The following is a 12,970-nucleotide window of genomic DNA, read 5'->3' as shown; positions in this document are numbered from 1 at the left end:
AATAAAACGTAAAATGCAATAACCCTAAAACGCGCGGCGACGTCTCCACGTTTACTATTGACACGCGCACCGGCAAACCAAATTTAAATCGATAGAGCCTCCGCCCGACCACCCATCGGCCTCAGTGCGCCAATCACGCCTACGGATGCCTACGGAACGAGTGGCCTATCGCGTGCCAACTTCTAGCTGAAGGACGACCAATCACCGATCACCGCGACATGTCGTACTACGCGAGCGATATGGAGCATGTGGAGTAACTTTAGCGTGAAAAATACGAAACGAAAGAAACGGCGGCATCAAAAAATAATAAATTTTTGTTAAGTACTCTCCTATAATTTAAGGAAGTTAACTTAAGATTCACTCTCTTATAAAGTATATATGTTCACGTTCAAGTATGAAGATAGCAAACATATCTCGAGCGAATGTGCAAAGTTTAAAAGACAAGTAAAAGGAGAAAAAGAAAAGCGGCCGTCTTTACGGAATAAAATTATAAATGCACAAGAGATTAAACATATGACAAGATTTTAAAAAGAGAGACACGGTATGTCTATAGGGAAAATAGAGAGTTTCTAGGGCCTCGAGGAAAATAATCATTCTGTGAACGTAAACTGCGCAGACGTGAAAGAAAAAAGAAAGAGAACCGTTATTTCCTTTTTCTTCGCTCTTCATTTATTTCGACCCTACCAAGCCGAGCCAAGCACTGTAGGTATTTAAACTGAGTATTATTTTGACGCGGTGTCTATGCTGTCATGCTGTGTTCATTCATAATAACGTAAGCTTTTAATACGGTAGTACAAAACTTTTACGGAATGTTTGTTGTGAAAATAAGAAATGTTGAATAGATTATGATTCTCAATCATTCGATATTTTCGTTGGACCACCACGACAATTAGCATAGCAAATTTCATGATCACTCATTTATTTTGATAATCACTTTCTTTTAGGAGACTAAATCAGAATCTAACCTTTACAATGCATCTCACTGTCTGAGTAGTTTCGCTGTCAGAGCTCTCTTGTCAATATGGATATGAATAACACTGAGACATACGACGAGGATCTGAACGATCAACCTGTCGATTACAGTAAGAAATATATTGAGAGAAATGCTGCATCGCAGAATCAACGCTTGATTGATGGAGCACAGGCGAGCTGTGAATTCGATAAACATGACAACAAGGTGGACCTGTTCGGCAATTATGCAGAAACCGATCTCGATCAGCCCACAGATTATAGCCTACGATACGCTGAGGACGACACTGACGAAGAGGAGAAGCAAAATACCGAATACTTTCCTGGCAGTGAACAAGAGGATACCGTCAAGACTTACTGCACTGAAGGAACTCCCTATGAAACTCCATTTAACTTTTCCACAGCTACTTCCATGTCGGATCTTCGAGTTGAAGACATAAAAGAGAATGTACTTCTGAGGAAAGTACCAAAGAAAATGATGGAAGTAGCCAGCAAGATACCTGTGTCCTTTATCGAACAAACTGAAGTTCTTACTTGTGACGAACAAGATGGTTTAATAACAAAAGAGCTTGAGGAGAACTCGAAGGATACTGCGGTTCTTAATCCTGGACAAGTAACTCCAGAAAAGATAGTGAATTATTATGAGGAGGAAGAAACATCCCATGGCTTCTTACGTGCTAATTCTCTTAGTTCTTTGAATAGCGCCATGACAACACCTCAAAATAATATTACAGAAGTTATATCAAAAGAAGATTTATCTCCAGTGAATAAAGAAGAATTGGAAAATGATAATCACAATGTTAAGTTGAATAATAGTCAAATTGAAATATCATCAGTGAATGATAATTCTTTTGAGAACAAGAGTAGTCCACGTGTGCTAGATAAAGAAGGTTTGTATTACATGTAAAGTTCACAATAAGAATGTGAAAGTATATTTTTATATATAATTTTAACAGATACATAACAAAATAATACATTAGTATAATATATTTACTAAAAAGGATATTGCATGTGTTATAGGAAAAATGGTGACATTTGGTGGCCAAGATTATTATGCGGAAGAAACTCCTCTAATGTTTTCACGCTGTAGTTCACTTGGCTCATTGAGTGGTTTTGAGCAATATTCTATTCATGATGATCGTAGTTCTGTGATCAGTGATTTTAGGTAAGTTGCATATTTGAAAATATTTAATTTCTTGGTAATTCTTCCAACTCTACCTCCAAATGGACTGAAATTTTTTGTAGTTGCTTCTTATGGTTAAAAAATAATGTAAATGATAATTTTTAAATCTTTTTTGCTTATAACTTTTTTGGGGAGTTTTCTGGACTAAAAATTGTTATTTAAATTACTTTCTAAGTATAAGAAGCTCTTACAAAAAATTTTAGCCCATTTGGAAGTGGAGCCGTGGTTCGGAAGAATTACCAATTTCTTATATCCAATACAGAATTTATATTAAGATTTAATATTATGATAATGTACTATATTTTACTTTCAAAGCTAATGTCTGATTTTTTTTATTAGTACATAACTTTAATTTTTTAATTGCGCAAAACAAATAATAATTTTTTTCATTATTTCCTTAGCCGTAGGACTAGTGGTGCAGTCTCACCCAGTGAACTGCCTGATTCACCTACACAAACAGTTTTACCTAGTCCACGTAGTCATAAAATTCAGAATCCAGAATTTATATCAAAGATGCAAGAAGAAGCAGTAAGACCATCAGTCAGACATTTATGTAAGCAAATCTACCACCAATATGATGATAGCAACCCAGATAAACATTTATCCATCTAATAGATTGTCTAAATTTTATATCTGTTGCAGTATTTTCTAAATCGCATGTCACAAGGAATAGTGTTTTTGAAGATGACATTGCAACTTTTAAGGAAGAATCAACACCAATTGAATTTTCTAGTGCAACCAGTCTGAGCTCTCTTACAATTGATGACGAAGTTAAAATACCAAACGATAGTAAAACATATCATATAATGGAACAAGTATTTGATAAAAATGAGAAAGATGTTCATATACTCGAAAAAGATCTTCTTAATATGAAAATAAGTAGCCCAGAAAGTCACGTGAAAGAGGAACAAGTAAGTGATGGTGATGAAGATGACGATGATATATTAGCTGCTTGTATAAATATGGGAATGCAAACTAACAGGTATATTATACGAACTGCAAATCTACGATACAAAAAGAATTTATTAGATAATTTGTAAATAAATTATTTACAAATGTATTTACATATAGGTATAGACAGTCTCTGAACTCTCAGAAATCTGTACATCCGGAATCGCCAAGAATCTTAGTGTCATATCAGAGAAATTCTATTCCAAGCAGATTGGAATCACACGCGACTTCTCTGAAGACGCCTGTTGGTACTTCAAAGAATAGAACTGCGATGGAAATTGTTGCTTCAGATACTGTACATGTGTATTGCACGGAGGATACACCCGCAGATATCTCTCCAGTAGGATCTCAATCCAATTTGTCTGCTCTCTCAATGCCAAGTGTACAAGAGGATATAGAGAAGATCATATGCGAACGAGACAAATCGGCTGAGATAGATTGTCACAGAAATGACTTGTCCGATGACAATTTCAATCTTTCGGGCGAGGATGAGAAAATATTAGATGAATGCATTCAATCGGGCATACCTAAGGTATTGGCTTTTTTAATTACTTATGTGTAATGTTATTTAGTTTCGCTTATAAAACTCAATCTCTTATAAATTGAAGCATAAGATAAGAATGTCGTAATTTTTTCTTTTTTTCTTTTACAATATTTAAATCCAATCATAGAATATAAAGCTATTAAAAAAATATTTAGTGTCGAGATGTAACAGATTGAACACTACCACCCATATGATGACTAAGTTATGAGAAGAATCCTATAATCCAGATATCGATGACAATTTTCTTCATCTAATTAGCAAGATTTTACAAATAATTTGCACGAATTTTTAATAGTAACAAAGGTGTTTCATAGATAACTCGCAATGAACCATTTAAGCTCCATAGAAAGTTTAATTTATACCGACGATCAACGTATTAAAGATAATTTTTAAAATGTCGTAAAAGTGTGCATTGTGTGCCCTTGTATGTATGATGTATAATAGACATAAAAATCATTAATTATTTATCATTACTTTTCTTTTACAGGCGAGGCAAGTAACTCCACCCCCAACAAATGGTATTCTGTTTGTAAAAAAATCTGAAACACTATCGCAGAAATTCAACATATGCGGTACACCATCGTCTTCACCCGTTGAGACAAGTCATGGGAATAAAAATTCCATATTGAGTCCCAAGTCGCCAAGTAGTGCGTCATTAAGACATCCGGATGAATTTTCAGATGATAGCCTGAATCATTCAGACGACGATGCAATTTTAACAGAGTGTATACAATCTGCAATGCCAAAGGTTTGTTAATGTACAACTGAAAAATTAATATTTACATTCGTTTATATAGGACACATTTTTCTATGTGCAGCAATTAGTTGTTGATTATACTTTTTAGGCAAGATTTAGTTTATCGCCGATAGTTAGATCAGCACAAACTGTAGAAAATTCTACAATGATGAATATGCAATCGTCTTCTACTTCATCAATATCTTTTCAGCCAAGATATATAGAACAAAAAAAAAGTGCGATGAAAAAACTCTCAACGTTCGAAGACAATGTCGAACTTTCTGAAGAAGATGATATCATATTAGCACAATGCATTAGATCTGGTATGCCAAAAGTAAGTTGTTAATATAAATAAAATCTGTACTTTACAGATGTTAAGAAATAAGCACATTAAAACTATTCTAATAAAAAATACTTTTGATTTTTATACTTGGGATAGTCTATATCATATTTGAAATATATATGTATAGGATGATATAAATTAATTTTTAGGCATTAAATTCCATGCCGTTTGCAACAATGGTATCCACAGCCAAGAAATCTGAACCATCTTTGAAAGCTATAGGTAGTTCGTCCATATCTTTGACTTCTCATTCTGCAAATAAGTCTCATTCTCCCAGGAAAGCTATGCTGTATTCACCATCATTGTACAAATCTGTAAATATCAACACAACGGATGTGCGTTTTGCATCCGGCAGAAACGTATCCGGCAATTTTAACGATTTCCTTGGGAAAGCAGCAAGCAGTAATATAGCACAGACCTCCGGTCAGACATTAAAAAATTGTGATAACGGTACGCGCGAAAAGATAAACAATTCGCCGCATTGTGCTCGGAGATCACCGCTTCGTCATACGGAAAGTCAAAACGGTAATTTCGTCTACAATTTGTGTATGCCTTTGCGATCTCGCGATGTGAAATGTGCGTCGATTTGTAATAGAGTTCAAAACGACGATGATTATGTATTTAAAAATCATAATACAGTAAAATCCAACACTGTGCCTTTGCGCCATAGTTCGATAAGTTCCTTCAATGAAGGTTTATTTCCAACGCAAGACTGGGCCCTGCTGAAATTGTGCATTGCTTCTGGTATGCCTGGAAAATGTCACATTAAGGGAACTAAACCAAATGAAAGTTCCAATGCCCACGATGACTGCGAACCAGAGGATAATTATTCAGTATCCAGTTACAATTCTTATGTCTGTAAGACATAATGTGCGAATATCGCATGTCACGAAAAAAAGTTTCTTTTTCTGTTTAACAATTTGTATATATTATTTTTAAGAAGACTGAATATTTTTGTATATTAATAAAGGACTATTGCATTTCAGATGATTAAAATTATCTATTGAATTGATAAACATGAAATGATTTATTACATATAGTTCTGATTTTATAAATTATTTAAAATACCAAAAAGATCTACTTTTTCTTATCTTTTATATCTTACTGACTTTAAAAAATTTTGTATGTCTTTATTTTTTATATAAATTTATAATTATATAATTTTGATTTTTTAATTATATATTTGATTATTATATGGCGCATTGAACAAAGTTAATCAAATCAATTAGATTCTGGAATCGTAATAATAAAGAAATTATTAAATTTTACTTTTTTGTTAAATAAATTTTACTCTATTTCTAACATAGAAAATCGTAATTTTTTAGATTTTATTAATTTATTTTAAAGATTTTTACCTTAAACCAATTTTTTAAATTTTTAATTTGAGAGATAAATATATATATTACCATATATTATTTACTGTCTTATATCTATCTAGCTTACAATTTAAGCAAAGTTATATATTCATAAATTTTTAATATATAGTATTATTGATAAATGCTATTGCAGAAGAATATGCGGTTAAATCGAAAATTTTTACTACTTTACTACTTTTATATCAATAATATAAATTTAATTTATGTATCATCACTAGATGCTTTTAGCTCGGAAAAATTCTCAGAAATTTTTGAAAAAAATGTGACAATGACGACGAACTTTACTGATGAATTGCTTACTAAAGCTCTGTGAAAAAAATCTTTAAAAAATTATTGACGTAGAAGATAATAAAGGTAACATTTTAAAAGGGGAAAAAAGGAAACAAAAATACGATAAACTAAAAAATTAAAATATATTCACTGTTTTCACTTTTATTGTATATTATGTCGATAATTAAAAAATTTTTTATATTAAAAAATTTTAATAAGTAATTTATAGCAAAGTTTGCCAATATCATACTCAATTTTACAGTATTTTTCGAAAATGAAAAACAATCTGATTTTTTCCTCAATTTTATTTTTCCTGAAAATTAGAATACTAAGTCATTATATGTGATATTCTTTAGCTATCGTATATAATTAACAGAGCAAAAATGTTATACATTTTAGAAAAACAATTTTGAGTAGTAATTTTCTAAATTTTTTTTAAATTTATAGCTTATGGAATTTTGTATGTCCAAATGCTTGGGTCAATCTCGAAAATTAATTAGAAATTCTTGATCTTCTTTTGTATATTAAAGATTTCTAAATTGCTTATTTTTCGAAACATAATTTTCGATACATATTTATATAAGAACATTTGTCGTGTTAAAATACTTTTTCTGTGGCGGAAATTGATGGATTCTATCCGTGGAGAAAAAAAATAGCAACGTCTAGATGACATAGTAGACAGTAAATACTAACATAATTTTTGCCAACGATTGCGGAGAATGGTCGGTCGAGCGTAAAGTCCGGCCGCCTTTTGACCGCTACCTTGATGCCCTTCGATGACTCGTAATGACTACCTGCACGGCATCATACTCTATTTTCTGCACGTATAAATGTACGCATTGCATTGCCCGCACGACCGTCTTTCGCAGTGCACTGCGACGTATCTGTTCGTGAAGAGGTCTCCGGAGCAGTACAAATTTTTCCAGGTAAAGCTCTCTACGGGCACTTATGTAAATTTGGAACGGTTTCAAAAAATTTTCCTTTCTCAAATTCTGCTTTCGAAAGTTTCGTCACATTCTCGATTTGTTTAAGTACGTTGAAAATGTTACATTTTCAAATGTAAAAATTCAATAATATGCAATATAAAAGTATAAACATAAAAAAGTTAATAATAATTAAATATTGAATTATATATTAATTATGGAGATAAGTGTAGAAAAAATTAAAATTATATTTATATAAATTTAAAAATAATATTTTGCAATATACATATATATATATATATATATATATATATATATATATATATAATAATTAAATGCTATGAAAATTTTATTCTTACCTTTTTGTAAAAAAAGTACACGCGCACGCGATAAGAAAATAACCAAATATATTTTTTCCCCCTCCCAAAATTCTATCATACTTTCTATTATTTCCGAGTCTTTATCTTTTTTGTTTAATAAAGTATCTTTAACATCTAGTATCATATGTATCTAATATATCTTTGTTGCCATGCTATTGTTTTTCATTTAATAGTAAATAAATACAGTGGCACGACTCACATAGGCTATGTTCCGATATTATTGCCAAGTACTGAAAATCTATAGTTTTAGTTACGTTTATTTTAGATTTTTAGTACTGGCAGTAATGTCGAAACACAGCTATAGATTAATAAATATAAAGCAAGAGACAAGAAAAAAGTAGAGCATGTGTATTAAACTTCATAAATTATTAATATTTTTTCTTTTATCTAATAAACTTAAATATCTGTTCTTAAATGTTTCTAAACCTAATTACGGGAGTTAATAATACTGCCCATTAAATATATCATTTATAAGTAATAATTCCCTTTTTTTTAACAAATCAGATAATAAAAATAAAAATCTTACGTGACTATTTTTAATTTAAATTAAAAATATTTTTCTATGACACACACACACACGCGTGCGCGCGCGCGCATACACAATTTCAGAAAATTTACTTTTTTTGTAACTTTTATACTTTCTAAATTTTGTTTGTAAAAGGAAATTTAACAGTATTGATAGCATTCACATATAAATGGAATATCCTTCATTTTTAAAAAATTACAATTATAATATTCTTTTGTCAACTTTTACATTTTTGCTAAAAGAAAACTGATTTTAAATTGTCTAGAATTTCTTAATATGTGACTTGAAAAGTGTTTGGTTTAGATGAATAAAATTGACTGAATTTTTCACATAAGAAGGATATCATAAAAAAGAGAAAGAGAAAAAATGTAGTTAACTATGTCACTCTCTAACCCACATTGATATCGTCGGCCCTGAGAGACTCATATGCGTTTAAATGCAGATGCACCTTCGTGCTTTTCACGTCCTTGCCCTCGCACTGACTGTGGTCGTAAGGGCTGACTGTGACGATAAAACAAAATGGTACTCTGAATTACGATCCATAATCAAGAATTGCCCGTCAATGTCCCGGAATAGCTCCGACCAGGATGAATTATTAGACGTTTTTAGAAGATGCGTACAGCATAGAGCCATCGGCACCTTGGATACTCTCTTCGACCAAGACGTTATTACGATATTCGATGGAATCGATTTGATACGACTTTATTCAAATGATAAAAACAATACGGAATATAAGTGAGTAAATTATATAATGTATTTTTTATAATATTTTATTATAATTATCTTATGAGAGAGAGAGAGAGAGAGAGAGAGAGAGAGAGAGAGAGAGAGAGAGAGAGAGAGAGCAAACAGATGCTGTAGGAAAATAGATCAGAAATATAATTTTATCTGATAAAGGGATATGCGAATCAGGGAGATATTGTTAAGGGATTTGGTATTTCATCAAACTTTGCTTAGTATGCATTAAAGCATGCTGCACTAAGATTGTAATTTATTATATCAGACTACGTTGAATTTCGCTAGAATGCGTTATTCACCGCGTGCTCAAAGTTCAGCCTTATACCTAAAACTTCCAATTATTTTTCATAATATTGGAAAAATATAAGAAAGAAATGCATTTTTACTATATATACCTTTGGCACATTTTTATTTTTTCAAAATTAAATAAAATGCAATGTATGCTATACATTAAAAAATGCTACACACACACACACACACACACACACACACACACACACACACACACACACACACACACACACACACACACACACACACACACACACACACACATATACACATATATAAATATAAATATATTTATATAATTATATATTTATATAATTAATAACGTAAATAAGGGTTTGAAACAATATTTACGAGCAACGTAAAAAAATATTGCACATAATTTTGTAGTTAACTGATAGTGTCAGAGAGTAGACATAATTGCAATAAAAAATTCATATATTTCTTTAAAAGCTGGTTTTTTGCGAAACGATTTGTAAAAAGAAACATTAAATCAATACGTATGCTTGTTATTCATCCACATAACTTACAATATTATATTTAATTTAATATATTGTTGTTGCAAACCCTTCAAGTAAAATCCCATTTATGATTAAAACACACACAGCGATTCTTGACAGAGATAATTTTAATGATGAATTGGAAGAGGAGGACATTAGCTGGTCGTCGATCATCTGGAATCGAATAAAACGCGTTCTGCGGACTCACGCTTTCAAAATTGACGTCGATCATGTATTTAACACAGCTTCTAACATAACCACGCGGAATCTGGACAGTATTGTTCAAGGTAAGTTATAACGCAGATTACAGCACAAAATGTAAAACTTAAAAAATTAATTTGATAAATTCATGTGCTTCTTAGGACGAAAACGCCGTCGTAGGCACTACATGCTCCCACTAATGATGATGGGCCTGCTGTTGATGGGTACAATCCTAGTGCCAATGGGCTTTCAATTCCTCGCAGTGTTGGGCGGCAAAGCCCTGATACTCGCCAAAATGGCTCTTATACTATCCAGCATACAAGGTCTGAAAAAAATAGCTACCAGTGGCGTCAATTACGGATTATATCACGTCCCAGATCACGGTTGGCATGACAGAAGTCATCAGATTCCCAACGAGGAAGAAAATTATCCGGTATATCTGCCTCCACGTCCTTAGTTCTTCGCCAAATCGAACGTTTCAAGTATATACAAGACATTCGAAAAAGCTCTAATGCGCATTGTACTGTCATCGATAATATAGAGGGTGAAACGAATTGGAAACAATCGACATTATTTCTTGAAATTGAATTACTCACGGTAACACTTATATTTTATTAATAAATCACGTATAGTGATTTACTTTATTTTTTCTTCGAGACGTTTCACCTACATTGCCGTACATTTCGCCGCAAGCTATTTGATTATACCAAGCGTTCAACAATCTTCACTTGGTGTTTCACATTTATATCTTCCAAACTTTTTAATATGTTAATCTCAATCAAACAAAATTTTCATAGACTTAATAAATTGTACAAACAATTGACGACTACGCGCAAAGAATCGATATTTGAAAGTATTCGCAACTTTTTAGATTTTTAGGTCGCCGGCACCCACATGTTGATTTATCTATCACGGTAGAATTGCAAATCAGCAATTGTATTACTGATAGATCCGTAAATAGATTGTATTATTTGTAGTTTGTTTCCATCTTCGTGACCATCGATGGTTTAATAGTAAACATGAGAATCGGCCGCGCGTTCCGTTTTGCTGACGTGCAAGTCTCGTTGAGGATACAGTCTGTCATATAAAAGTTTCGTCTGTGTGTGTATGTGTGTGTGTGTATGTGTGTGCTCATACAAGAGAAAGAGATTATTATTTTCTGAGAATACACGCATGCATGCACGCAAATAACTATCTAAAATGCTCTTAGAGTCCTGTGTGCGCGTATGCATATTTTAAAATAATAATTTTTTTCGATTTTTTTTTACACATACGCTTATAAGTACAAATATTGCAGTGCATTAAACACGAAATATCAATAATTGATATCGTTTCACCGTACGGATTCTTATAAAATTCTACAATTGAAATGGCAGTTACATATAATTTACATGTTAAAAATCGGTATTGTTATAATCTATCACAATTTGATAGATTATAGCAGGTGACAATCACGATTGTCTCGGTTATTTATTCACGAGTGTCGTCGGGATACATCGCATTTAACTTCTATGGGGAAGCATGCTTACACAATGTCCATCATTTACATCTAAATAGATACCGTCAAGCAAAGAGATTTTGATGTCTATGGACTATTTTGATTCGTGTATAAAAAAAATTTGTACTGAGATATTGACTAATATTTGCTTCTATATTTAATTTCTGTATTTAGCGTATAGAGAATAGATTTGTTAATAAATAAAGCGATTATTAGTCAGTATCTTATATCAATGCTTATTTCTGTGATTGTATAAAATAAAATAATTATTACAAAAATTGATTTAAAAAAAAGAGAATTTATTTCCGATTATATATTACATATATAAATTTTATTAGTTTGAACGTTATCTATTAAGAATGGTTTTTAGCGTCCATCTATTATATATTACATAAGATTGCATTTATACATTTTTATAAGATCACTATGAAGCGGCAAATGTTGATGCGACATAATATTTTCACGGTACAAGATTATTTACAACTATAATATTCATGGTATATACTTATTTCAAGTATAATATTAGTTCTGATTTTTCCTTAGGTCCTCATCAATGAAATGTTGATCATACGTTCAATTATAACGGATTCCATTCGCATTCAATTACGCTACTAGCTCAAGCGTAAAAAAAACCTAATAATGCACCTTCTCTTAGTGTTTTCGTTACGGGGAAAATCATTTGTAAAGCTTACGGACATTGCCTTGAACCACGGCCGACGACTCTTTGCCGCCATCATCGATCTCGATTACGACTTTGAGACGTCGAACAAGATATCGTAGGGGTGATATATGTGCGTGTGTATGTGCGCGCGCGTGCACTCGCGCGTGTGTGCCTATTAGAGTACTTTTTATATGTATATATTATGTATATTATATATATATATATATTACACGCTAATAGACACACACACACACACACACACACACCTATGATAAAGTGCGCTAATCGAGTGATCGTTTAACGTCTATCTTACTGACAGAATGACGCGCGCATCCTGTATTCCTGCCAGTTAATGTCGCTCTGTGAACGCATACTCTGATATACACACGCGCACACGCGTGCCACTCATAATGACGAACATCGTTGTAAACATTAATATCGAAGAATATTTAAAATGTCAACCCGTTCTCTCCCCAACGTTATAATATAGTTGTTGACGCGGAACGCTGCGATAGTGATTTTCACATCTGCGAAACAATCTGTCGATAATTTTTATTCCCTTTGACATTCGTATACGATACGTGCAAAGCTTACGTCAAAGTATACATAATAAACTTGGTATAATCAACGAATAACAAATGCGAATTTGCTGAAATAAAAAAATAAGAAAGAAAGAAAAACGTTTGTGTGCGTCTTAAATTATTAATTTATTATATTTATTATTGTGTTTAAATTTATTCAATTTTCTACGTACCACTGATCAAGCAATAAAAAAAATCTTTCTCTTAAAATCCAGAATAATCTTAGTCTAAAAAAAATATCAAAACCATTCAAAGTCATTAAACTATTAATAAATTTGTGAAAAAGAAAGGGTATTCCTCCT

At 32.0% G+C, this 12,970-nt stretch overlaps 2 protein-coding genes across 5 annotated transcripts; both read left to right on the top strand.

Moving 5' to 3' along the window:
* The first annotated feature begins 612 nt into the window (after positions 1-612).
* On the top strand, positions 613-5,722 carry LOC105835570 (adenomatous polyposis coli homolog). 4 transcript variants are annotated; one of them, XM_012679007.2, is made up of 9 exons: positions 613-702; positions 995-1,859; positions 1,990-2,134; positions 2,554-2,705; positions 2,795-3,134; positions 3,224-3,635; positions 4,135-4,395; positions 4,493-4,717; positions 4,876-5,722. In XM_012679007.2, the coding sequence occupies exons 2-9, from the start codon at positions 1,022-1,024 to the stop codon at positions 5,593-5,595; spliced, it is 3,093 nt and encodes a 1,030-aa protein (XP_012534461.1). In that variant the 5' UTR covers positions 613-702; positions 995-1,021; the 3' UTR covers positions 5,596-5,722. The 4 variants fall into 4 exon arrangements, with proteins under 4 accessions (XP_012534461.1, XP_012534463.1, XP_036140822.1 ...); XM_012679009.3 differs by lacking the exon at positions 613-702 and having other exon boundaries at positions 985-1,859; positions 4,595-4,717; XM_036284929.1 differs by lacking the exon at positions 613-702 and having other exon boundaries at positions 985-1,859.
* A 154-nt stretch (positions 5,723-5,876) lies between these two features.
* LOC105829929 lies at positions 5,877-11,704 on the top strand. Its single transcript, XM_028193316.2, has 4 exons — positions 5,877-7,298; positions 8,644-8,936; positions 9,848-10,014; positions 10,090-11,704. The coding sequence occupies exons 1-4, from the start codon at positions 7,203-7,205 to the stop codon at positions 10,383-10,385; spliced, it is 852 nt and encodes a 283-aa protein (XP_028049117.1). The 5' UTR covers positions 5,877-7,202; the 3' UTR covers positions 10,386-11,704.
* The last annotated feature ends 1,266 nt before the right edge of the window (positions 11,705-12,970 follow it).

Source organism: Monomorium pharaonis, chromosome 3 (assembly GCF_013373865.1).
Source record: "Monomorium pharaonis isolate MP-MQ-018 chromosome 3, ASM1337386v2, whole genome shotgun sequence".
Classification (NCBI taxonomy): Eukaryota; Metazoa; Arthropoda; class Insecta; order Hymenoptera; family Formicidae; genus Monomorium; species Monomorium pharaonis.
The sequence above is the reverse complement of the archived record's forward strand: the minus strand, read 5'-3'. Positions and strand labels throughout refer to the sequence as shown.